This window comes from Pristiophorus japonicus, chromosome 15, assembly GCF_044704955.1.
Source record: "Pristiophorus japonicus isolate sPriJap1 chromosome 15, sPriJap1.hap1, whole genome shotgun sequence".
Taxonomy (NCBI): domain Eukaryota; kingdom Metazoa; phylum Chordata; class Chondrichthyes; family Pristiophoridae; genus Pristiophorus; species Pristiophorus japonicus.
Window position 1 is genome coordinate 125,998,428 of NC_091991.1, and position 27,178 is coordinate 126,025,605.

At 46.5% G+C, this 27,178-nt stretch overlaps 1 protein-coding gene across 1 annotated transcript in view; it reads right to left on the reverse strand.

Moving 5' to 3' along the window:
• Positions 1–334: 334 nt before the first annotated feature.
• LOC139281596 (protein PERCC1) overlaps positions 335–27,178 on the reverse strand; it is a 55,497-nt gene continuing 28,653 nt past the window's right edge. Inside the window, exons 2-3 of the mRNA XM_070901746.1 lie at positions 10,629–10,659; positions 335–1,185 (exon numbers count right to left, since the gene is read on the reverse strand). Coding sequence (XP_070757847.1) covers positions 335–1,185; positions 10,629–10,659 — 882 coding nt within the window. The remainder of the gene's footprint in view (positions 1,186–10,628; positions 10,660–27,178) is intronic.

Below are 27,178 nucleotides of genomic sequence, written 5' to 3' on the forward strand. Positions count from 1 at the left end.
TGTAATACTACATATAATTACACAGCAACGTGTGTAACATTAATACTTATATTTCCATACTTTGGTCAAGATCTGAATATATAAAACACAAAGCAAGATTTGAAACCTAACAAGTCAAAGCTAATCTTAGAGAACTGTCAATAGAATGATCACAAGTATGTATTTTCAAACCATGCATTTGATAAATTCTTGCAAACAAAATCTATAATTATTTTGCATATTAGCAAAAGCAAAAACTATTTTGAAAGATATGGATATATTTAAGCTCTTAAAGAATGGCACAATGATTCAGTACTCAAAAGGTTAATAGATTTATTGAGAAACACTATTTGCATTATACAATCTGATAAGATTCTGATTCCAGTGACTGTCTATTTATTTCAGTTGAGATTTCTCTAGTAACTTGTTGGAGTTCTTGTCCATTTGATTCTGAAGTCCAGTTGGCTAAAAGATCACTGAAATCAGGTGTGCTGGTATGAAGGATGCAGCCAGGCATGGAAGAAATGGGCTCTCTCCAAAAAGATAAAGGAAGCTGTCGTCTGTGCATTGGGATTACATTGGCATATTTTCTATCCAGTTTTTGTCTCCTGCTATCTCTCCTGTTCAAGATTGTTTGTTTCATGTACTTGTGCAAACCATATTCAAAAAGTTCTGCCAGGGGCCCTAATTTTTTAATGCTTTCTCTGTCACAGATTAACTTCAATGCCTGAATGTCTATTTCTCTGGGAGGTGTTAACGGTACATGGGATTCCTCCTCTTCTTGATCTCCATCTTGTGCAATTCGTATTAGATCGGCATAGTACAGCTCTCTGCCTGATTTACCAGAAGAAAACCTATCTTCATAAATATTGCAAGCATCAGGATCATCATCTTTGTTTCTTCTGCCAAAGTACTTCTGGATATCATTGTTGATTAACTCGGTAAACCTCAGTAGCTGCATTGTGGTGTCAGTGCTGTTTGCTACTGGACTGAGTGGCTGGCATGCAGGACTCCAGTTTTCACTTTCAAAGCATTTGGTGATGGATCCTGATACTCGCTCTTCGCTGTCATCTTCCAACTCTTCCTCTTCCTCAGATGTTTCCTGGAAATCCATGTCCTGATGAACACTGAGGTTGAGAAAAGGAAGCTGAAAAGAAGGAACTAATCTAAAATCTGACATGTTCTTGATCACACCTGCTGCCATGGCTTTCTTATCTTGCTTGTATCAGCCCCTGAACACAATTAAAAAATATACATATAGTATTGTCATGATTTTGCAGTGCATGGGGAAACAGTTAATCAAGCAGACATTAATTAGGAAATAAATAGCACACAAGGTAAAAAAAAACACTGTTAGAATAAATACCCTTAATATTGTTTCAACATAGAACAGTTGATTATCAATAAATTAGAATCATTAATCTGGTCATTGGTGTAATAAACCAGTTACTTCTGTGTCCTATTAAAAATATTTGCATAGTTTAAAATATTTTAAACGAATAAAGTCATCTTAAAAGTAGCCAAGTGTAAATTTTGTAAACAATTTTCAATATAAGAATTTTAACAGACCTTTTAATTTGACATGCAAATCTATTAATCAATTGAAAAGTCCACCTTACTTTTAAGTGATACTCATAACTTGATTTTACAAAGTGCATGCTCCCTTAACAACTGCACAATGTGTCTTTTAATACAGCTTCTGGAAAATTAACAATTTTCAAAATGTTTACCATCCTTTCTTAATGTTACTGCTAATCCTTAAATCTCAAACAACTGTGTTTGCTGAGAGCTTCCTTTTGTTTTAATGGTTCAGGAAATAGTTTATAAAAACAGTAAAAAGGTGGTAGTTGTTCCACAGCTCTTACCTGAATGAGATACTCAGACTGCAGAAGCACACCACCCTACCCTGCTATAGCAGTTCCACACCTGTGATTAATGCATTTATAGTTTTGCGTGGACTGACATTTGACAAATATTTGGTGGGGGTATTGTAATAGTAGACTTTGTAAACAGAGCTTTGGTTTGTTTTAGCACCCAGCAACCAGAGAGTGTTGAAGAAAGCAAATCAGATGGGCGGAAGATAGGCTTTAGCTTAATGGTTTGCTTGCCAGGGAATTTTCAAGTGCTGTTCCTGTAAATTCAGCTATTAAATCTCCATGTCACAGATGTAAAACTGGTCTGCACGCTTGGCCAAAGGGTCTTTATCAACTCTTCTGACTTGTGCTCAAATCAGGGTGAGTCAAATAGGCGTAAAATTGAATTTCACGGTATTTTGACTTGTTGAGTAGGCACATTTAAGAAACATAATTGTTATCATACAATTGGTGTTTAAAGAGGTTGGGTGGCAATAATTTTTAAAACTTCTACATGACCAAATGCTCTGCAATGTGATCTGGTGAATCATAGATATCTAAACAAAAAGCAAATCAAACAGTTTTTAAAAATTAATTCAAACATAAATTAATTAACACTACATATTTTAAAATTATGTTGCATGATAGGATTTGTTTTAAGAGTAAAGGTTGACTAAAGGGTACTGTAACTTTATTATAAAAACAAAACTAATAGATACGTTACAATATATATTATTTTTTTCTGGATTTCTGTTTAGCTTTGTGGTTTCACTTAACGTACTGTTTAATTGTCAAATATATTAATTGTACAAATATGGAATAACATCAAAGCAGAACAAAATGATAATAGAAAGCATTATGAGGAGTCTAACACGGTCAGAGGGAGGCCGGGACTGGGGAGGCCCAAGGACTCTGTGCAGGGCCTGATGGGATCACACCTGCTCCTCCTGGCCCACATGAAATCCTAAAAGAAGCTTATTTTTTAAACTTACCTTGACCTCTTTGGCCAATTGGCTCATCCTGCCGTGTACATGAAGGTAAAGTTACATTGCAGTACCGATGATATCATCGGCCCACTACTTTTGAATGTGATTTGGCACCTTCCTATTTCACGTCTACGTGCCGCCCCTCGGCAACATCATCCAAAAACACAATGGGCAGAATTTTGAGGAGGAAGGTGGGTTGGGGGCAGGTGGTGGGGGGGAGGTTTCGATGAGATTGAGAAACCCTGGGTTTCCTGCAAGCCCTGCCACCTTTAACGCAGGGCCTGATTTGCATGTAAGGCCTTGGATTCCTGAGAGGCTGGCTCCGGGCGGGTAGGCCTGCAGCCACACAGAGGAGGGATGGAAAGTTCGAGTAGGGGCCAGGCTGCTATGATGGATCGGGGAAAGGGTAGAGGATCGGGGATCAGACCGGGCCATTAAATGAATTGGGGTGAAGGGGTCGGGCAGAGGGTCAGTCTGGGGTGTGGGGGAGGGAACGAGGATCAGAGTCAGATGATGGGGGGTGATCAAGAGAAGATTGTGGCCGCCACTGGAGAATTATGGCCTGTCTCAGCAACATCATTGGGGTGGAGGCCTGGGGAGGTGATTGGAGGGCCTCGTGAGGGAGTCTACGAACAAGGGGCGTGGGTTAGGTAGGCTCCCTGGATCAAGGAGGTAGGTATAAAGGCATTTATCTCCTGGATCCAGCAGCCCTGTCTTGCTGTAACTGCCGGGTTTCACAAATTGTGTAAAACCCGTCCACATGCAGCTATAAACAAAATGGTGGTTAAAAAAGAAGCTTCCATCCTCATTATAATATTTAAATTGCCGTTCCGCCCCGTGGGAGTAGGTTGGTCTCTCCTCCTCCCCCCATTCCCCGACGTCCCGCCTCCATTAAAACCAGAAGTGGCTGGATTGGAGGTGAGATCAGGTTGGGTATCCCATTTTTAACAACTTAAACAATCCCTATGCTCTAAACCCACCCATTTGTTTTAAGGTTAAAATTTCCCTAATATCAGGTTCCACACGGACGCTGACGACACCCATCTCTATCTCACCACCACTTCCCTTGACACTTCCACTGCCTTTGATTTGTTACACTACTTATCCGACATCCATTATTGAATGAACAGAAATTTCCTCCAATTAAATATTGGGAATGCGAAATCATTGTCTTCAGAGTCCGCCACAAACTCTATTCCCTAGCCGTTGACTTTATTGCTCACCTTGGTCACTGTTTGAAGCTAACACAGATCATTCACAACCTTGGCATCCTATTTGACCCTGAGCTGATCTTCCAACCCCATATCCTCTGAAAGACCAAGACCGCCTACTTCCACCTCCATAACATCGCCCATCTCCACCCCTGCCTCAGCTCATCTGCTGCTGAAACTTTCATCCATGCCTTTGTTACCTCTAGACTCAACTATTCCAATGGTCTCCTGGCCGGCCTCCCACCATGCACCATCCATGAATTTGAGGGCATCCAAAACTTTGCTGCCCGTATCCTAACTCGCACCAAGTGCCATTCATCCATCACCCTGTGCTCGCTGACTTGCATTGGCTCCCAGTCCAGACAATGCTTTGATTTTAAAATTCTCATCCTTGTCATCAAATCCCTCAATGGCCTTGCCCCTCCCTATCTCTGTAACCTCCTCCAGCCCTATAACTCTCCAATTCTGGCCTCTTGTGCACCCTGATTTTAATCACTCCACCACTGATGCTTTCAGACGCCCTATGCCCAAAGTTCTGGAATCCCCTCCCGAAACCTCTCTGCCCCTCTACCTCTCTCTTCTCCTTTACTGCGCTCTCCTTTAAGACACTCCTTTAAAGTTAACTCTTTGACCAATCCTTTGGTCACCTGTCCTAATATCTCCTTATATGGCTCAGTGTCAAATTTTGTTTGATAATGCTTCTGTTAATTGCCATGGGACATTTTAATTTGTTAAAGGCGTTATATAAATGAAAGTTGTTTTAAGTTGTTGGGGCCGAAATTCACACCCACCAGAAACAGGTCGCACCTTCCGCTCCTGAAGTGTTTTTTCCGCCGCATCGGATGAGGTCGCCTCTTTCGGTAAATTCAGCTCTTTGTCTTTTTTTTTTCAAGCAGACCGGAAGTCATTCATAATGGGGGCGGAAGTCGAGCAGATCGGCAACAAGGGGGTTGGAAGTGGAGGTGGGACAGAGTCACTGCCGTTGTCAATCATCAGTGGAGCAGTGATGACCTTCACTTAAAGGGGAGAGCCTTCGGCATTTTAAAACTTCGGTCCACTGAGGAAGGGTTTCGGCCGGGCCAGCAGCCTGACACCCAAGAGGGGGTGCCAGGCTGCCTGTTGGCGGCCCGGCCGAACCCAGGGGCATAATTATCTGCTTAACCTGGCAGTTGGCTGACAAAAATAAACATGGCGGCTGCAGCAGTGCGCCCTCCCCTTGAAGGACTGCCGTGCTGCCATGGTTCACATATTGAAAGCAAGGTGCATTGACAGAAAAAGCTATCGGGGCACTGCGCGACAGATCAAAGATTTATGGAGGTAAATTTCGCTGGAGGTGCGGGAGATCGGTGGTGCGCTCTTTGATGACGCACTTAGAACGGGTCGGCAGCAGCGAGGAGGAAGTGGGGACCGCTGGAAAAACCCCCGAGGGGAATTTCGCTGGCAGCGGCCATTCGACCCCAAATCGGCAACTACTGGACTCCACTGCTTGGCCACCGCTTTCTGGCGGTAAGAGACCTTTTTGGGAGGCTGAATTTCGGTCCCGTTAAGTTTAGAGGGAGCCATGCCGATTGCCTGATTTACAGTCATAAAAATTGCAGCCAAGAACGTGGCAGGTTGGAAATGGGAGCTAAATCTTTCAGATTTTTACCCCTCCCAGGCACCAGTCTCGCTGAATGAGGAGTTTTAAATTCCAGCCAAAATGTTTGTACTCTTAAATGCCATATTTTCAAACATTGATTAAATAACTATCCAAGAATGAGTTGCAATGCATAATTGTGTTTGAGTTTGCAGTTTTAGGAATGTTATTTTAATCGTGATTGAGTTTTTATTTTCTGCAATATAGTCCTGTAAACATGCACTTATATTTCATTGTTTGCAGTGATACCAATGTCACTATTAAGCTAATCCAGGGTATGTTAATGTAAAAAGAATGATGCAAGCAGATTGTGAATGAAATTAAATATTGGACTAAAATTTGAAATTAAATATTGGACTGATGCCATGTTTGAACCCAAACAGTGCCATGGGTTAACAGAACCATTTCCCTCTCTTCTGCCACTGACCCCTCCTCCCCAAATGATTGCAGTCATTTTTCTAACATAAAAATAACAGCCATCCCCATATCATTAAATTTGTCTGCAGGTAGGTGAGCTATTCCACCTAAAAACTATTAAAATATGAGCAAAGTTCCATTCTGCATTAATAGGTTTAACTGTTTCCACTATTTTTAAATTTTCACACTTGAGTTTTATCACCAATGGAGCAGAGTTGGTTATGTCAGTATCATCATCATCATAGGCAGTCCCTCGAAACGAGGATGACTTGCTTCCACGCCAAAAAAGGATGAGTTCACAGGTGTTTAACTGAAGGACCTAATATTCCAGATCCCGAATTACATCCTGAAGGGTGGAAGATGCCTGTGCGTGGATTTTTTTAACGTGTGCTGGCCGTTGCACATCAGCCACCACACGGGCTTGACAGAGTTAGGTCTTGGTCCAGTGGCAAGGGTTAACTAAGACGACTGGAGACCAGCTCTGCTGCACGGACCTAGTGCGCACACATATTGCAGTGTGGGCTGGCCCGTGCTGCCTCTGGGCTCCTGGCCCTGCAATCACGCCTCTCCTGGGACCTGACCACATCCCCCCAGTCTCTCACCACTACTGCTCTATCTGCCCAAGCTCCAATCACCGACCTGGACTTTGATGACATCACTCCTGCACTAGCTTGCGCCGCTCCTTGAAGTAAAGTAGAGGATAGTTGTATCTGGTCTTATATTCCTTCTACTTTTGCAAGCAAGGCTTGAAGAGGCAATAGTGCATTTTTTATATATTTGGCTTGATTCAGATTCAGGTCCACTCATTTCTTAGTCCTTGGCATTGCATAGTACCTTAGAATTTGGATAATAGGCTGGAGCAATGAGTTGGAGTCAGTGTGGAAAATGATTTCAGCACTCAATTAATAGAAGAACCCTTTATATTAGAGCTTTAGACCTAAGGTTCCATTAACTTCATGCAATCTATATTTCTATATCTTGGATATCAGTCATCCATGGTTTGACCTGGATTGCATACGATTTAACAGATTCCTGAATCCGCACAGTCAGAGGCTGATTTCACTTTTTAGATTGGTTTATTTTGGGTCAAAATTTCTTCATATCTATTTAGGATCATTTCAATAAGGTTCATTATCTACATTGGCCATTTGATTATTTCAGTACTGCAAGCAAATAAGATAGTCTTCTCAAATTCATGACCTAATAGTCAACACCCTTTCAATTTGCTACCATATTATTTCTTAACTGGGACATTAAATGCTTCATTTTGAAGAATAGTCATCAAAATGAAGAATGCTTGAGGTTAGTAACTTTTGGGGGAAAGTGTAATAAAGGATAAAGGGTGAGAAAACCAACATTTAAAAATCTGTAACATTAAATGGTATAACACTAATATGATATTACAAAGACGTTCAGAATAAGTTAATATCTATATACCTGTATGTGCTCAAAACTAGGATATTGCCTCCACATTAAATCAAATCTAAAACATGCAGTTAACTTTTTCTCCTTTAGAAATTGGTACCATTTTGATTCCATTTATATTTTATTAGTTTCTGTGCTGTTGTATTGTATCATAATACATGTTTTCTTTTAAATTCTGTGGGTCGTTTGCTGATTTACAATCAGTTATACAGCGACTTAAAGAATTGTAGCAATTCTTTGCAAAGAATTACATCAAAATGAAAATATATTTTAATTGTTCTGTGCTTGAAGAGATGCAAATCTTTCATTCTTTTGATAGCTAAACCTTCATTTTTTTAATGATGTGAAGTCTCACCTTGTTTTATTCGGGTATCTTGCTTCAAGTATGGGTGTATTCATTGACTGAATATTTGACCATCTGCTGACTATAAAGCCTCTAATGATCCAATAGCGTAGTATGTACTTGCTGGAGCATATGTCCTAGCAGATGCTGCCCTGGATGTGCTCTCCAATACCTGATATTTATAACAAAATGAGACATTTGAGCCACATGTCTTATCTTTGTATCAGATTATGGCTTAAACCTTCTTCTTTGCTTTCTGTGTTCCTTTGTCTGAAGAAAGAGTGTCGCCCAGTCTGCCCTCATGTAAGCTCCGTTTGTACCTCACCACATTCTCATGTATTAGTTTCACACTTGCACAACATTCGCTCTTATTTTATCATAAGTTGTGTGCATTCTGCAGATGGAAAAATTACATGGCTTTTTTTTGCCAAAGTTTTGACTTTTCTACTGTTTCCATAATCCTCTGCCTTACTGGGCCATGAATCAGCTGTGGCTAAGTATTCGGGCTGGTGATCCACTTGGGTGTCCTGCCAGTGTAACTGAGAGCTGGCCACAAGGAGACCTAGAATACTGGCAGGGGGCTGATTCTTCCCTCTGATTTTACGTCCACTTGCAATTCTTTACAGCAATGTGGCTGAAATCAGAATCTCAGTAGAGTGACGATCGAATGCATGTTTTGCTGCACGGTGCACGTAACATAGTCATCTTTCGATTAAAATTACTTTGAAATAGTCAGACTGAAATTTTCACGAAATACTGATTCTTCCCGTTCTCTCTCCCCACAATCTCCTCCACTTTGACTACCTTTTTTTAGTTTTGAAAAATGATAGTCTAAAAAAAAAATACTTTTTATGATTATTTTGTCCTGAATATTACATGGTGTTTGCATAATTACAGCCCATTTATCTCCTAAGAAGAAAATCAATAGCTGCAAAATGTCACGGTCTATTAAGTACACAAGTCCTGCTGCAAGCGCCATACCTGAGCCACCAGGATTTCCTTTCCTGATGAAAACTATTTATTCTATATATATCTGTGAACAGTTTACTAAGTGTGATATAGGACCAATGCAAAGATTTATACTCATCAAATATCTGTATAGCAAATGTTAGAGGCACCAGTAATTTTTTTTAATGAACACTACCTTACTTGTTACAATGGTATTAAAATCTATCATTGTGCCAATTGAAGATTAAAAATGCATTAAGATATTCTCCAAGTGCAAGCCCTCCATATTTGGATCGGGACTTGAAGTGCCGTAACCTACAAGGCTACGGATCAAGACCTGGAAAATGGGATTAGACTGGGTAGCTCTTTTTCGGCTGGTGCAGACAAAATGGAGCGAATGGCCTCCTTCTGTGCCACAAACATTTTCCGGTCCTTTGACCTCTGGGATTTGTCCCGGAGCGGCATGAAAGGCGGCGGTGATGTCTCCAGCGCCCCGCTGTGATCCTCCGGTCAGGTTTTGAGATGGCGCTGGGCAGCACCGCCGGGAAGAGCTGCGCCGGGTGAGCCACACCCCTGGTTGCGAGTTTTGAGTCTTGCCCGACCCGTTTGCCCAGCAGTGCGCCCGCAATGACCGCCTGGGAAATCAGAGCGGTCCAGGCATGCTGGCGGCAGAGAGGAAGGTAGAGTACGACAAAAGTAAGTGCGAGTGTTTTTTGTTTGAAATGTTTGTGCGATTTGTGTTGCGGTGGCGTGGGCAGTGTTTTAGGAATGTTTTTGTGGGGTTTTTATGTTCCCTCCCCCCACCCCGCCACATCCCAGGCCTCTCTCGGAGCGCTACCGGCCCGGCACTTTAGCTCGGGAATTTCCGTTCCTTGTGCCAAGAGAGGTGTACAACGCCTCCCTTAGCGCTGTGTTCCCCTGACCCAGGGCTCAGATGCTCAAACTTACATACTAAAGCACAAACTATTCCCACCCCACCACCATTATTGCCCCGAAAACAGAAAAGCAGAAAATCCAGACCCACGATTCTATATTGTGAGATCTGAATGCAGGTGGGGATATTTTGCTTTTGGCAAAAATATTAGAAAGTTAAAATGATGAATTTAATGGCCTTGCATACTTGTACAACTAATGTTTTGGAAATAAAAAAGTGGATCATTTATTCACATTTTATTTTCATTAATTATCATTTTATTTCCCTTAAACGTCCCTGAAATCAAATTTTTCACCTTCTTGCATACTTGCTGAGTAGAGCAAGACGTTTAATTAAATACTGTTTCAATTTTACAAATGAACAACTAAGAAAGAAAAAATGTGTTCCCAATATTCATTGCTAATGGAGGCATAAAGTTTACATCTTTTTCTAACATGAATGTCTATTTTGCATTGCATAGTTTTCAGCCATGATTTAAAGTTTAGTTTGTTTTCTTGAAAAGAATATTATTTATTTAACATTATTCCATACTGATCATTACAAGGTGCATTCTATTGACATCTGTAATAATCCAGGTCACAGATTTTGGGTTCAGTATACATGAAATCATATTTGCAGAGCATATATAATGTGGGAGAGGAATGGTCACATTGAGAAGAAAAGTTCCACATGACCACAAATAGAAAAACAATAGAAAGTACAAGGTCACCAAAGTTTGCTGAAGGATAATGGGCTAGAAATCCATTGTAGCCAAGGAATGGGCAGTATTTCGACTAAAAATCGTTAAATAATGCCAGGTGAAAATCGTCTAGACTGCACGCAAAATTCATCCTCACTCATTAAACTGATTACAGTCCTGATTCTAGTCTAAAAACCCAAGCTCATTGGCGTTACACTGAAAAGATGGACCGATATCGGGTGTAAAAACTAAAAACTAAACTCCTAAAATCCGTAGTTGCTGTCTTGTAGCTAATTACATTTGGAGAGAGCAGAGTGGACAGGCTGAGGGGATTTGCAGTGATCAGGACTTTGATTTTAATTCACAAACTGTACCCAGAGCAAGTGTGTGTAGGTACAAATAATAAAATGATCAGACAAGGACCTGTTTGATGGGACAGTGTAGAGGGAAACTGAAACTATGTTGAAACTTTGGGCTCAATTTTGGCCAGGAGTTGGTCCGTTTTTTTTGGAGTAACTTAGTTTTTCTGGCGTAACTTAAAAATCCCCATTTTCCCCAATCAATTTGCACCAGAGTAACTGAGTTAGTTATGATTTTTTTAGGTTAGTTAGGATTTTTTTAGGTTAATTTTTTTTCTCAAAGGGTCTGTTACCAGCCACCTACACCAGTTCTGCCCATTTAGGCAACTTCGGCCAGCTAATAGTTACTCCATTTATATTTAGGCCAGTGTATGTGGCCACTTCAGAAAACCCTTGCGGAGAGTTAAAGAAATCGGCGCATGTAAGTACATCGGAGGCGATTCGGCCTGGGATGGGGCGGGAAGCAGCGAGGACCTGCCTGCACTTAAACCACCAAGCCTTACAAACCACCAAACCTTGTAAACAAAAAGTAATAAGAATTCAATAAAAAATAAAAAATTGAAGTAAGTCCTACCTTCATCTTCAAACTTGGTCCGGGAAGGCAGCGGGCGGCCGGTGCGGGAGGCCACTTGGCCAGAGCTAGAGACGGGTAGGAGAACTGATCCTGTCTGCCGGTGATTTCTATCAGTTCTCCTGCCCGCCCCTAGCCCCTGTACTTTACCTCCAATTAACATAAGTTCTGCAACCTCATTCAGCCAGCCTCGAATGAGAGGCTACGTAAAAATAGAAACTCGACATTGCAAAAAACATTTGCTCAACCTGACGGTAGTAACTGCAACCAGTTCCATAAGGGAAAAAGATATGCCCCATTCCCCAGCCTTTATCTTCATGCACAAACAAATTCACCAAGATACTCTGTCATGAAATTATAGGGTAAGCTCAACAGTCCCACATTCTCAGTGAGGAGCCATGCTCAAATGGTTTCCTTTGGGTTTTCTTTGAAAATGGCCTCCCCGAGCCCTGGCCGAGTGATCTCCCGGTGCGATCGATCTCTTAAAAATCGCACTGGGAGGCCACCCGGCCTGGGCTAGGGCGGTAAGGAGAACTGATAGTGCTCCTGCCTCCGGGTGATTCCTATCAGTTCTCCTGCCTGCCCTGTTGTGTATCTGTAAAGCATGCACTCCCATGTTCTGCCACCAGGGAGATCATCCCCTGAAATCCTAAGGGATCCCAGCATCCCTTGGGAGCACTGTATACAAGCCGGCCCCTAAGGCCTGTTTCTCACTCTGGAGTGTCTTATTAAAGACTGAGATCACTGTTACTTTAACCTCCCTGTGTGCAGCCTCATCTGTGTTAGGAACACAATAACTGGCGACGAGATTACGAATCCAACGCAAAGATGCAGCAAACTGTGGGCATCCTGGAAAAGTTCTCGGAGGGTGAGGACTGGGAAGCCTATGTCGAACGGCGAGACCAGTACTTTGTAGCCAACAAGTTGGACGGAGAAGGAAGCGCTGCAAAAAGGAGAGCGGTCCTCCTCACAGTCTGCGGGGCACCGACCTACAGCCTCATGAACAATCTTCTGGCTCCAGTGAAACCCACAGATAAGTTGTATGAGGAACTGTGTACACTGGTTCGGGAGCATCTTAACCCGAGGGAGAGTGTGCTGATGGCGAGGTATCAGTTCTACACGTGCCAGCGATCTGAAGGTCAGGAAGTGGCGAGCTACGTCGCCGAGCTAAGGCGACTTGCAGGACAATGTGAGTTTGATGGCTACCTGGAGCAAATGCTCAGAGACTTTTTTGTACTGGGCACTGGCCACGAGACCATCCTACAAAAACTTTTGACTGTAGAAACACCGACCCTCAGTAAGGCCATTGCGATAGCACAGGCGTTTCTGTCCACCAGTGATAACACCAAACAAATCTCTCAGCACACAAGTGCTAGCAATGTTCATAAATTAACTGGAACTGTGTTTGCGAGCAGAAATGTATAGGGCAGAACCCACGAGTCTGCAACTGCCAGCAGGTCTCAGGTGACCCAGATGACTCAGAGTCCCCAACAAAGGATGAATGCATGGCAATTCACACCTTGTTGGCGTTGTGGAGACTTCCATTCAGCCTATTCATGCCGCTTCAAAGGATATGTTTGCAAGAACTGTGGAACAATGGGGCACCTCCAACGAGCTTGCAAACGAGTGGCAAGCTCTGCAAAACCTGCTAACCACCACATGGCAGAGGAAGATCGGTCCATGTGGATCAAAGCAATTTCGAGCCTCAGAGAGAGGAGGCAGATGCTGAAGTACACGGGGTGCACACATTTTCGACGAAATGTCCTATAATGCTAAATGTAAAATTGAATGGCTTACCCGTAGTCATGGAACTGGACACTGGTGCTAGCCAATCCATCATGGGTAAAAAGATGTTTGCGAGACTGTGGTGCAACAAGGCATTCAGACCAGCCCTGAGCCCCATCCACACGAAACTGAGAACGTACACCAAAGAGCTCATCACTGTCCTGGGTAGCGCCATGGTCAAGATCACCTATGAGGTCACAGTGCATGAACTCTGGATTGTCCCAGGCGATGGCCCCACACTGCTTGGAAGCAGCTGGCTGGGCAAAATCCGCTGGAACTGGGATGACATCCGAGCGCTATCACATGTCGATGAGGCCTCATGTACCCAGGTTCTTAACAAATTTCCTTCCCTTTTTGAGCCAGGCATTGGAAACTTTTCTGGGGAGAAGGTGCGGATCCACTTGGTCCCAGAGGCACGACCCATTCACCACAAGGCGCAAGCGGTACCTCACATGATGAGGGAAAGTGTGGAAATCGAGCTGGACAGGCTGCAACGCGAGGGCATCATCTCCCCAGTGGAATTCAGTGAGTGGGCCAGCCCAATTGTTCCAGTACTCAAAAGTGATGGCACGGTCAGGATTTGCGGTGATTATAAAGTAACTATTAATCGTTTCTCGCTACAGGACCAATACCCGCTACCTAAGGCAGACGACCTATTTGCGAGACGTTCACCAAGCTCGACCTGACTTTGGCCTACATGACGCAGGAGCTGGAGGAGTCTTCGAAGGGCCTCACCTGCATCAACACGCACAAGGGACTGTTCATCTACAACAGATGCCCGTTTGGAATTTGGTCGGCTGCAGCGATCTTCCAGAGAAACATGGAGAGCCTACTCAAGTCGGTACCACACACGGTGGTCTTTGAGGACAACATATTGGTCACGGGTCGGGACACCGCTGAGCACCTACAAAACCTGGAGGAGGTCCTCCAGCGACTGGATTGCGTAGGGCTGCGGCTGAAGAGGTCGAAATGCGTCTTCATGGCAACAGAAGTGGAGTTTTTGGGGAGAAAGATTGCGGCGGACGGCATTCGGCCCACAGACACCAAGACAGAGGCTATCAAGAACGCGTCCAGGCAACAGAATGTCACGGAGTTATTTTGGTAACTTCCTACCGGGGATAAGCACCCTTTTAGAGCCCCTACATGTGTTATTGCGCAAAGGTGAGAACTGGGTATGGGGAAAAAAACAAGTAATTGCTTTTGAGAAAACCAGAAACATTTTATCCTCCAACAAGCTGCTTGTATTGTATAACCCGTGTAAAAGACTTGTGCTAGCATGTGATGCGTCGTTGTACAGAGTCGGGTGTATATTACAACAAGCTAACGTTGCGGGGAAGTTGCAACCCGTCGCCTATGCTTCGAGGAGCTTGTCTAAGGCCGAGATGGCCTACAGCATGATTGAGAAAGAGGCATTTGCGTGTGTGTTCGGGGTAAAGAAAATGCATCAGTACCTGTTTGGCCTCAAATTTGAGATGGAAACCGATCACAAGCCCCTCATATCCCTGTTCGCTGAAAACAAGGGGATAAATGCCTCAGCCCTCATACAAAGGTGGGCACTCGCGCTATCAGTGTATAACTATACCATCCGCCACAGGCCAGGCACTGAGAACTGTGCGGATGCTCTCAGTCAGCTACCATTGCCCACCATGGGGGTGGAAATGGCGCAGCCTGCAAACTTGTTGATGGTGGCGCAGCCCGCAGACTTGTTGATGGTCATGGAAGCGTTTGAAAATGATAAGTCACCTGTCACAGCCCGCCAGATTAGGACTTGGACCAGCCAAGATCCTCTACTGTCCCTAGTAAAAAACTGTGTACTGCATGGGAGCTGGGCCAGCATCCCCGTTGAAATGCAAGAGCCAATCAAACTGTTCCAGCGGCGAAAGGACGAGCTGTCCATTCAGGCAGACTGCCTGTTGTGGGGTAACCGCGTAGTGCTAACAAAAAAGGGCAGGGAGACGTTCATCTCAGATCTCCACAGCACACACCCAGGTATAGTAATGATGAAAGCGATAGCCAGATCCCACGTGTGGTGGCCCGGTATCGACTCTGACTTAGAGTCCTGTGTATGGCAATGCAGCGTGTGTGCTCAGTTGAGCAACGCGCCCAGAGAGGCACCACTAAGTTTGTGATCCTGGCCCTCCAGACTATGGTCGAGGATCCACGTCGATTATGGCGGGCCCGTTTCACGGTAAAATGTTCCTGGTGGTGGTGGATGCTTTTTCAAAATGGATTGAATGTGAAATAATGTCGGGAAGCACTGCCACCGCCACCATTGAAAGCCTGAGGGCCATGTTTGCCACCCACGACCTGCCTGCCATACTGGTCAGTGACAACGGGCCATGTTTCACCAGTGCCGAATTTAAAGAATTCATGACCCGCAATGGGGTCAAACATGTCACCTTGGCCCTGTTTAAACCAACCTCCAATGGGCAGGCAGAGCAGGCAGTACAAACAATCAAACAGAGCCTTAAACGAGTCACAGAAGGCTCACTCCAAACCCGCTTGTCCCGAATACTGCTCAGCTACCGCACGAGACCCCACTCATTCACAGGAGTGCCCCCGGCTGAGCTACTCATGAAAAGGACACTTAAAACTAGACTCTCGTTGGTTCACCCTGCAAAGTCTTTACACAATACCACAAATCCACACGAGGCACATTCTATGGACAAGGTCACTCCATGACCTGAACCTTTATTCACAGGACCAAGAAGTGATGACCCTGCGTGGGACCTCCCTTTATATACCTGGATGACCAGGTGAGGAGTGTCTCCCACAAGTTCACCCCCTGTGGTCAAGGTGTGCATTTCTTACGTATATACAGTATTACAGTGTTGTTACATAAAGATTACATACATGACATCACCTCCCCCTCAACATCTTATTGGGATCATAGGTTAAGTCTCTCGGGTGGTCTGCGCTCTCTCGTGGAGCGCCGCAGTTGGGGCTCTGGTTGTTGAGCCTTGGTATGCGTGTCTGTCACCTGTGGTGATTCCGGCCTGTCCGGGCTGACCGCAGGGACTGTGCATGCTGCTGAATGTTCTTGTTGCTCGTTCACTGGCGGTGGTGTGAATACCATCTCATGATCTTCCTCAGGTTCCTCAGTGTCCATGCTGAAACTTTTTTTTACTTGGTCCAGATGCTTGCGGCATATCTGCCCATTGTTAAGTTTAACCACTATGACCCTATTCCCCTCTTTGTCTATTACAGTACCCTCAAGCCATATGGGCCCCAAAGCGTGATTGAGAACAAATATGGGGTCATCAATTTCTATACATCTCCCCCTTGAATTTCGGTCATGGTACTCGTTTTGGGACTGGCGCTTGCCCTCAACAATGTCGGATAGGACTGGATGAATGAGGGACAGCTGAGTTTTGAGTGTTAGTTTCATGAGTAGCTCCGCGGGCGGGACCCCCATGAGTGAGTGTGGTCGGGACCTATAGGCCAGCAGGAGGCGCGATAGGCGGCATTGAAGGGAGGGTCCTTGAATCCGGAGCATGCCTTGTTTTATGATTTGGACCGCACGTTCCGCCTGGCCATTGGAGGCCGGCTTGAACAGTGCTGTCCTGACATGGTTAATGCCAGTACCCGATATGAACTCCCGGAATTCATAGCTTGTGAAACATGGGCCATTATCGCTGACAAGGATTTCTGGCAAGCCGTGGGTCGCAAAGACCGCGTGCAGACTCTCCACGGTGGTGGATGTCTTGCACAAATTCAAAATGATGCACTCGATCCATTTCGAATACGCATCAACCACAATGAGAAACATTTTTCCCATGAACGGGCCCACGTAGTCTACGTGAATATGTACCATGGCCTGGTGGGCCAGGGCCACGGGCTGAGCGGGGCCTCCTTGGGGGCATTACCTAGTTGGGCACACGTCGTACACCTGCGAACACAGTGTTCCAGGTCTGAATCAATTCCCGGCCACCACACATGTGACCGGGCAATAGCCTTCATCAGCACGATGCCTGAGTGCTCGCTGTGGAGTTCCCTGATGAATGCTTCCGTGCCCCTCTGGGGCATGACTACCCAGCTGCCCCATAGTAGGCAGTCGGCTTGGATGGAGAGCTCGTCTATGAAACGGTCTCACCTCCTCAGGGCATGCTCCATGTGCAGGCGTCCAATCCCCAGTCAGGACACATTTCTTAATCAGGGATAGGAGGGGATCTCTGTTGGTCCAGATTTTGATATGGCGGGTTGTGATGGGGGAGCCTGCGCTGTCAAAGGCATCGACAGCCATGACCACCTCAGTGCTTTGCCCCACTGCCCCCTCGATGGTGGCCAGTGGAAGCCTGCTGAGCGAGCCGGTGCCGGATGGTGTAGTCATATGCAGCGAGCGTGAGAGCCCATCGCTGTATGCGAGCTGATGCATTGGCATTGACAGCCTTGCTGTCTGACAGCAGGATATTAACGGCTTGTGGTCCGTTTCTAATTTAAACATCCTGCCAAAAAGGTACTGATGCATCTTTTTCACCTCATAGACACATGCGAGTGCTTCCTTCTCAACCATCCCATATCCCCGTTCAGCTTGAGAGAGCGACCTGGAGGCATAAACCACAGGTTGTAGTTGGCCCTCAGCATTACCCTGCCTCAACACGCAACCAACCCCATAGGACGATGTATCACATGTCAGAACCAATTTCTTACGGGGGTCGTACAGGGTCAACAACTTATTTGAACAAAATAGGTTCCATACCCGATTGAAAGCCTGTTCCTGACAGTCCCCCCAAAACCAATTGCAACCCTTACGCAGGAGCACATGTAGCGGCTCCAACAATGTGCTTAAGTTCGGCAGAAAGTTCCCGAAATAGTTCAAGAGTCCCAGAAATGAACGCAACTCCGATGTGTTGCAGGGCTTGGGCGCTCGTCGAATCGCCTCTGTTTTGGACTCGGTGGGCCGAATCCCGTCTGCAGCAACCCTCCTGACCAGGAACTCAACCTCAGGAGCCAAAAACACACATTTAGACTCCTTGAGTCGGAGGCCTACCCGGTCAGTCGGCGTAGCACCTCCTCCAGGTTGTGGAGGTGTTCCTCGGTGATGGGGATGTCGTCCTGAAATACGATTGTTCCGGGAATGAATTTGAGCAGGCTTTCCATGTTTCTTTGAAAATTCGCGGCTGCTGATCGAATGCCAAACAGACACCTGTTGTAAACAAACAGTCCCGTGTGCATGGTGATGGTGGTCAGTAGTTTAGATTCGTCGGCCAGTTCTTGGGTCATGTCGGCTGAAGTGAGGTCCAACTTGGTGAACAGTTTGCCGCCTGCCAGCGTGGCAAAAAGGTCCTCTGCTCTCGGGAGCGGGTTATGGTCTTGTAGGGACACCCGGTTGATAGTGGCCTTATAGTCACCACAGATCCTGACCAAGCCATCCGCGTTCAGGACGGGAACAATGGGGCTTGCCCAGTCGCTGAATTCAATGGGCGAGATGATGCCCTCTCTCAGCAACCGGTCCAACTCGCTCTCAATTTTCTCCCGCATCACATACGGCACAGCTTTGTGGTGCACTGGTCTGGCGTCCGGGGTGATACATATCACTACTTTGATACCTTCGAACGTCCCGACGCCAGGTTAAAATAGTGACTCAAATTGCTGTAGGACCTGTGAGCATGAATTTCGCTCCACAGATGACATTGCGTGCACATCCCCCTATTTCCAGTTCATCTCAGCTAACTAGCTCTTCCCCAACAGTGCGGGACCATTGCCTGGGACAATCCAGAGCGGCAGAATGTAGGCAATCCATTGTGTGCGACCGCCTAGATTGCACTGCCTAGCACTGGAATGATTTCTTTGGTATACGTCCGTAATTGCGTTTCAATGCATTCTAGTTTGGGTCTGCTGGCTTTGTGTGGCCACAGCTTTTCGAATTGTTGAACACTCATGAGTGACTTGCTGGCCCCCGTGTCCAGCTCCATGCATACGTGGATGCCGTTTCATAGGACTTTCATCATCATGGGTGGCCTTTTGGTATATGAGCTGTGAATGTTTGCCACATGAACCCGCTGAACTTCAGCGTCCATTCATTTGCCCCAAGCGTCATCCTGCCTCGCAGACCTCTCATCTGGTTCATTCGCCTCGAATATTAGCCTGGTTGCAGGCTTTCTGCACATTCTGGCTAAATGGCCACTGAGGTTACAAATTTTGCAGACGAACTGTTGAAACCTGCAAGTCCTGGCAGCATGTCTGCCCCCACACCTCCAGCATGAACTGAGATTCCCATTGTTGTAAACAAAAGAGGTGTCACAAGGCATTCCTTGCTGGTTATCCCTTTGACTGCTCTTGAGTACCCTGTTAGTGGGTGTCAATGGCTCCATCCCGGGCCGCATTGTCCACTGGGGGGGGCGCAAATGTTCGTTCAGCCTGCCATTGTCTCTGTTGGAGACTTACTCTTGGGTCTATTGCTGCCTGGGGTGTGTCGAACTGCCCTTGCCTGCCTGCGGGGCTCTGTGTCGCGTTTATGAAAAGGACACTTAAAACCAGACTCTCGCTGGTTCACCCCAACCTGCATGATCAGGTAGAGAGCAGGCAGCAGCAACAAAATATAAACGATGGTCGCGCCACTGTGTCACGGGAAATTGATCTGAATGACCCTGTGTATGTGCTAAATTATGGACATGGTCCCAAGTGGATCGCGGTCACGGTGATAGCTAAAGAAGGGAATAGGGTGTTTTTAGTCAAACTAGACAATGGACAAGTGTGCAGAAAGCACCTGGACCAAACGAGGCTGCGGTTCACAGACTGCCCTGAACAACCCACAGCAGGCACCACCTTTTTCGAGCCCACAACACACACCCAAAGGATCAACGACACCACGCCGGACCAGGAATTCGAACCCATCACGCCCAACAGCCCAGCAAGGCCAGGCTCACCTAGCAGCCCTACAGGGCCAACAACACGCCAGCCCAGCGAGGGCACAGCCAACACACCAGAACAGACATTTGTACCGAGGCGGTCCATCAGGGAAAGAAAGGCTCCCGACTGCCACTTTGACTTTGGGTGGCAGGGGGGGGGAGTGATGTTGTGTATCTGTAAAGCATGCACTCCCATGTTCTGCCACCAGGGAGCGCATCCCCTGAAATCCCAAGGGATCCCAGCATCCCTTAGGAGCACTGTATATAAGCCGGCCCCTAAGGCCTGTTCCTCACTCTGGAGTGTCTTATTAAAGACTGAGGTCACTGTTACTTTAACCTCCCTGTGTGTAGCCTCATCTGTGTTAGGAGCACAATACGCCCCTAGCCCAACAAAAGAGGCAGAATAAATGCAGAGAACTTTACCTAAAGGTGCCCAGCAACACAGGGAGGAAGAACATCGCCACGCTCTGAAACTGACAGAGAGACCTACTGTTGTTGCAGACTCGCAGCGCTACTGCTCATGCGCGGACATCACCAGCGGACTGCATGTGCCGATGTCCCGGCACATTTTCCAGCGCAGAATGCTGGCTGCACCCTCGATGCGACTGGCTGCACTGTGCGACTGCTGTGAAGAGGCTGGACAGCGGCTAAAGTGGCACCAAAGTTTTTCGCCGCACCTCGGAACATAGATAAGCAGCACAACTCCGGTAGTGCGCCGAAAAACGGGCTCGGCCAAAATTGAGGCCTATATCTCTGAGTTTATACCGTCACAGGACAGGAGAATGGAGAGCGCCAGTTCAAACATTCACAGGACAGAGAGTGGAGAGCGCCAGGTCAATGATTACTTCTCATTGATTACTTGGCCTTTTGATCTGCCGGAGAATGATTTAATGATTTAGTGAGACAGCTAGAGACTGGTTTAACTATTCAATTACTCAAGTTCTGATTTTAAATTTACTTATAATTAATCTATATATTAATCAATTTTGTTTTAATATAATTGATCTTGATCCTACTGATTCTACTATTGTGGAATCCCTATTGTAGTATTCCCTATTCACTATGTAAATTCAGTTTTGTCCTGTGTCTATTTGCGTGCGCATTTTGGCTGCCGCTTTGGACCCGAACCATTCACTCCTATTTCCACTTCCTTCTCCCAGTTTTTTTTCTCTCTATCCCTCCCTGACCAGTCTCTCCTGTCGTCATGCCGCCTTTCATCTCTCCTCTCTCAGATACTCTGTCCTCCCAAATCCCTATCCCAACCCTTCAATGCTCTTTGACCTTCCTACTCTACTGCTGCAGTCCCAGGCTCGACTCCCTTTTAGACAAGCCTGCAGCTTCTCTCTGTGCCTCTCTTGGCATCCTCCGAAGCAGCAACTCCAACTGTCCCATCCTACTCTCTCACCGACCTTGCCGCCCAGCTTGCCCAGAGGGGGCTAACCTTGCCAATCTCCTCCACGTCCAACTCATCCCTCCAAGCACTGATCCTGTGTATGCTGGCAGTGGATCAGCCATCACGGATCCTCTCCGGATCTCCTTGCAGAATGACCATTCACTTGCGAACAAGGCCCTTGCCACCCACGAGCTTATCATACATGATTGCATCGACCTTATGGCCCTGACGGAAACTTGGCTGAGGGATGATGACACCTTGGGGCCAAAATTCAGGGTCTGAAGAAGGCTCGTTACCGTTGTTTTGCGGTGGCTATGCGGCGGAATCGAGTGGCCGCCACGTTGCAGTCAATGGGCTGCCCCGACCCAAATTTAGCTCGGGGATTTTTCGGCCTATCCCCACTTCCGCCCTGCTGCTGCCGACCGTCATCAAAACGCGCACTGCCGCTCTCCCGCACCTCCAGAAGATTCTGACCCAAATTTAGTTTAAAAAAATCGTTGCCCCACCGTGCAGTACCCCCAACAGCTTTCTCTGTTGACACACCTTCTCCTGACTGTGTGCGGCCCGGCAGCACGACGGCCCTTCAAGGGGAGGGCGCACTGCCGCAGCCGCCATGTTTTTATTTTTGCCAGCCAACTTCCCGATCGGCTGGCAAAATATTGCCCCTGGGTTCGGCCGGGCCACCAACAGGCAGCCGGGCACCCGCTCTTCAGTGCTCGGTCGCTGGCCTGGCTGAAACCATCCCTGGTGGCTCAGTGGCCAAAGCTAAAAAATGCCCGATTCTCTCCCCTTTAACATGCGCTGTGACATCACCACTGCTCAGCCGCTGAGTGACAGCAGCAGAGACTTGATCCCGCCCCAACTTCCGCCCCTCAGCAGGACTTATAGCCGCACTTCCACCCCCACTATGACCGACTTCCGGTCCGACATCAAAAAAAGTTCAAAGTGTCTAATATCGATCCAGAGTCCACCTCATCGCTCCCGGTGGTAAAACCAGATAAGAAATCATTGGTGCACCAGCTTTCTGGCGTCCCTGAATTTCGGCCTCCTTACCTTTTTAAATGATGCCTCCCCGCCTGGCTATACCTTCCACCACTTGCCCCGCACAGACTGCCATGGTGATGGTGTGGCTCTCATCACCAAATCATGCCTTAGTCTGGCCCCCTTCTCCTCTGGCACTTTCTCCTCCGTTGAACATCTCACCTTATTCCACGACTCTCTCCTCTCATTTAAAATTCTCATTCTCTACTGCCCACCCAAAATGATCAAAGTTTTATCACGGATATATCCTCACTGCTTTCCTCACTCAGCCTCTGCACCGAGTGAATTCTCATCCTCGATGATTTCAACCTCCCTCAATTCATCATGCTCTCTCTCCTCTGAGTTCAATACCCTCCTGTCCTCCCTTAATCTCTCCCTCCATATGAATTCCGCAACCCATATTCACGGCAACCCCCTTGACCTTGTCATCTCTTGTGGCCTCGCTATTCCTACCGTGTCAATTACAAATAAGGCCATCTCTGACCATTTCCTTGAATCGCTCCCCACCCACATCCCCCTTCCCCAATCCAACCCTACTTCCTTCTGCATCCACCCCTGGAATAAATTCACTCTAAACTCTCTTACAACTGTACTTACCAACTCCAAACAGTCCAGCCTTTAGCCCTCCTTTCACCATGACATTTCTGCAGCCACCGATCTGCTCAACCACCCCCTCACCACCACCTTTGATGCCCTAGGCCCTATTAAAACCATTACTCACTCTCATCCTGACAATGCCCCCTGGTACAGCCCTCATCTTCGCTCCCTCAAGTCCAAGCGGCGCAGACTTGAACGGATATGGCGGACAACTGGTTTAGGCATTCGCTGCCAGGTCTGGCTCGCCCACATAAAGCATTATTGGTTCCTACTCTTGTCTGCAAAAACTGCTCACTATTCCAGGATCATTTGGGAATGCAAAGATAACACCTAGCTACTATTCTCTACTGCTAACTGTCTTCTTAAACCCTTCTCCCCTGTCTCCACCACACTCACCTCCAACAAGTGTGAGAAGCTCACGGACTTCTTTGTCTCAAAGATTGAGACCATCTGATCAGCTGCCTCTGCAAGTTCCCTTCCTTCCCCTAGCCCACCGGGCCAAACTTCCTCTGAAGTTCCCCCCTGCCCTAGCCCTAATCTCACATCTTTCTCTAGTTTCTCTCTGATCTCCCTTCTTGACCTCTCCATGCTCATCTTGTCCATGAGACCTACTTCCTGCTCCTTTGACCCACTAAACATCTGACCACCCAACTTCCTTTTGTGGCTCCCCTATTAGCCGACATTGTTAACGGTTCTCTCTCCCTCAGGTAATGTCCCCCTCTCCTTCAAATCTGCGGTCCTTACCCCTCTCTTCAAAAGAACAACCCTTCACCCCACTGTGCTTGCAAACTATTGCCTCATCTCCAACCTCCCTTTCCTCTCCAAAGTCCTTGAACATGTTGTCGCCTCCTAAATTTGTGATCACCTTTCCTGGAACTCCATGTTTGAATCCCTTCAATTTGGTTTCCTCTCTGCCACAGTACTGAAACGGCTCTCATTAAAGTCACAAATGACATCCTTTGTGACTATGACAAAGGTAAACTATCCCTCCTCGTCCTCCTGGACCTGTCTGCAGCCTTTGACACAGTTGACCACTCCATCCTCCTCCAACGCCTCTCGACCATCATCCAGCTGGGTGTGACTGCATGTGCCTGATTCCATTATTTATCTAATCATAGCCAGAAAATCTCCTGCAATGGCTTCTCTTCCCACTCCCGCATTGTTACCTCTGATGTCCCCCAAGGATCTGTCCTTGGCCCCTTCCTATTTCTCATCTATATGCTGCCCCTTGGCGATATCATCCGCAAACACAGTCAGTTTCCACATGTACGCTGACGACACCCAGCTCTACCTCTCCACCACTTCTCTCGATCCCTCCATGGTCTCCAAATTATCAGACTGCTTGTCTGACATCCAGTACTGGATAAGCAGAAATTTTCTCCAATTAAATATTGGGAAGACCGAAGCCATTGTCTTTAGTCCCTGCCACAAATTGCGTTCTCTAGCCACTGACTCCATCCCTCTCCCTAGCATCTATCTGAGGCTAAATCAGACTGTTCGCAACCTAGGCCTCAATTTGAACCTGAAATGAGCTTTCGGCCACAAATCTGCGGCATAACTAAAACTGTCTATTTCCACCTCCATAACATCGCCCACCTCTGCCCCTGCCTCAGCTCTTCTGCTGCTAAAACCTTCATCCATTGCCTTTATTACCTCTAGACTTTATTACCTCCAACGCACTCCTGGCTGGCCTCCCACATTCTACACTTCGTAAACTTGAGGTCATCCAAAACTTGGCAGCCTGTGTCCTAACTCGCACCAAGTCCCGATCACCCATCACCCCTGTGCTCGCTGACCTACATTGGCTCCTGGTTAAGCAACGCCTCGATTGCAAAATTCTCATCGTTGTTTACAAATCCCTCCATGGCTTCGCCCCTCCCTAACTCTAATCTCTTTCAGCCTCACAACCCCACGAGATGTCTGCACTTCTCAAATTCTGCCCTCTTGCGCATCCCTGATTATAACTGCTCAACCATCGGTGGCTGTACCTTCAGCTGCCTGGGCCCCAAGCTCTGGAACTCCCTCCCTAAACCCCTCCTCCTCTCCACCTCTCTTTCCTCCTTTAAGATGCTCCTTAAAACCTACCTCTTTAACCAAGCTTTTGGTCATCTGTCGTAATTTCTTCTTATGTGGTTGTGTCAAATTTATCTGTTTTGTCATAACACTGCTGTGAAATGCCTTGGGACGTTTTACTACGTTAAAGACGCTATATAAATAAAAGTAGTTGTTGTTGTAGTCTACACTCAAGTAATGATTGCCATGGTCTTTTTTCACTTTTAAAGGAATGTTCATTGATGCTGCAACACTTCATTCTCAGCATTGTTGGGTGTGTGGCTGCCTCAACAACCATAAAATGAAGAACAAGGAGAAGGAGCACTTATGTACAAATCCTGATGGCAGATCACTGCCCCAGGGAGAGAGCCCAGAGGTTTTTCAGATGAAGCTTTGGAGGCATTGGATTTAGCAGTGGAGAGAAGGCAGGCGGTCCTCGCCACAAGTCTGCCGCACTATGTGGAGGGAGGCGGGACACCATGCCACAGGCAGCACAGTGGTCCCCAGCACCCACACACTGTGCAGGAGGATGTCTAACAATCTCACATCGGTGGTCAGGGTGAGTGAAAGATTCAACAAACGCTACATATACCGCTATCTGTACCATAAGCTTCACACATTGCTCAATGCATCACAGCCTCATCAACAATCTCTACCCAGCAACACTCACACCCACATCTTGCACACAAATACAGCTATTTAACTGTGGAAGTTACAAGGGTCATCAGTTATTAGAATTCATGTAATAGGTGTGATTTGTTTATCGATACATTTATTAATGGTGTTTGTAATATTTTGCGGTCTCTCTCATTTCACCTTTGTGTCCAGGAGACACTGTGATATGGCACGAGACAGGGATGTTATGATGGAGATTTGGTGGGCAATGGGGATCTGGGATTTCAGACATTTGAATCGCAGTCGGATGAGCCGGTCATGGACAGCCTGTCCAGAAGGCCGATTGTCTTGCTGCCTCCTCCCTCCCTCCCCTTCCTCCTCCTCCTTGTCCTCTTCCTCATCCTCCTCCTGAGATGGTTCCACAACCCTTGGTGGCAAGGGCTGCTCCCTCATGATGGCCAAGTTGTGGAGCATGTAGCAGATCACCAAGAAATGGGACACCTGCTCTGGCGGGTACTGGAGTGCTGCCCCCGAGCAGTCAAGGCAGTGGAAACGCTGCTTCAATAAGCCGATGGTCTGCTTGATGATGTTCCTGGTGGCAGCATGGCTCTCATTATATGAGTGCTGGGCATGAATGTTGGGGTTGCGGAGGAGAGTCATGAGCCAGGTGGAGAATGGATAGCCCTTGTCTCCGAGCAGCCACCCTCGAGCTTGATGTGGTGGCTGGAAGAGAGCTGGAACACCAGTCTGGCACAGGATGAGGGCATCGTGACTGCTGCCGGGATAGCAGGCATTGACATTAAGGATTCACTGTCTGTGGTCGCACACCAACTACACATTGTGAGTGAGTGATTTTTAGCAAGTGATGTACTTTGAAGCATTTCAAAAATATTAAGCGAGTTTGGTACTTGCCAGAACACTCCCTGATACCAAAGAACCTTGAAATGACTAAGGAAAACTTTTCCAGTAGCAGGAACTAGCATACAGGCTCATTCAAAAGGAAATTTAATTTGGGACTATCTACCAGAAAGTTTGAAATCCTAAAGTGCTTATGGAAGAAATGCCGAACTTTAATCGAATTTTGGACTTTTACAAGACAAATTCAAGCTTGTGGGTGGGCCTAGGGAACACAAGAAACCCACTTGATTATTAGGATTGTCTGGGTGTTGGGACAAAGTTAACTTGTCTGGAGAAATGGGTATTCGAGAATCCTTCTCCACAAGAAACATTAACATTACAACAAATAACCCAGAGATAGCTAACCATCAACCTGAATCTGGGAGACCATTTCAGCATATACATCACAAAGAGGCCCAATCCAGCCTGTATGTGAAAAACGAAGCACGAAAGGACATTTCGATTACCAAGCTAATATTTTCATCAGGAAACAGTTTTCGAACATCAACCCACCCAAAACATATTAACATGCCCGCCAAAATATTACAAAGAAGAGTCAAGCCCGCCAAATTTAAACAAAGAATTCTGAACTGATTTGGTGCCAAG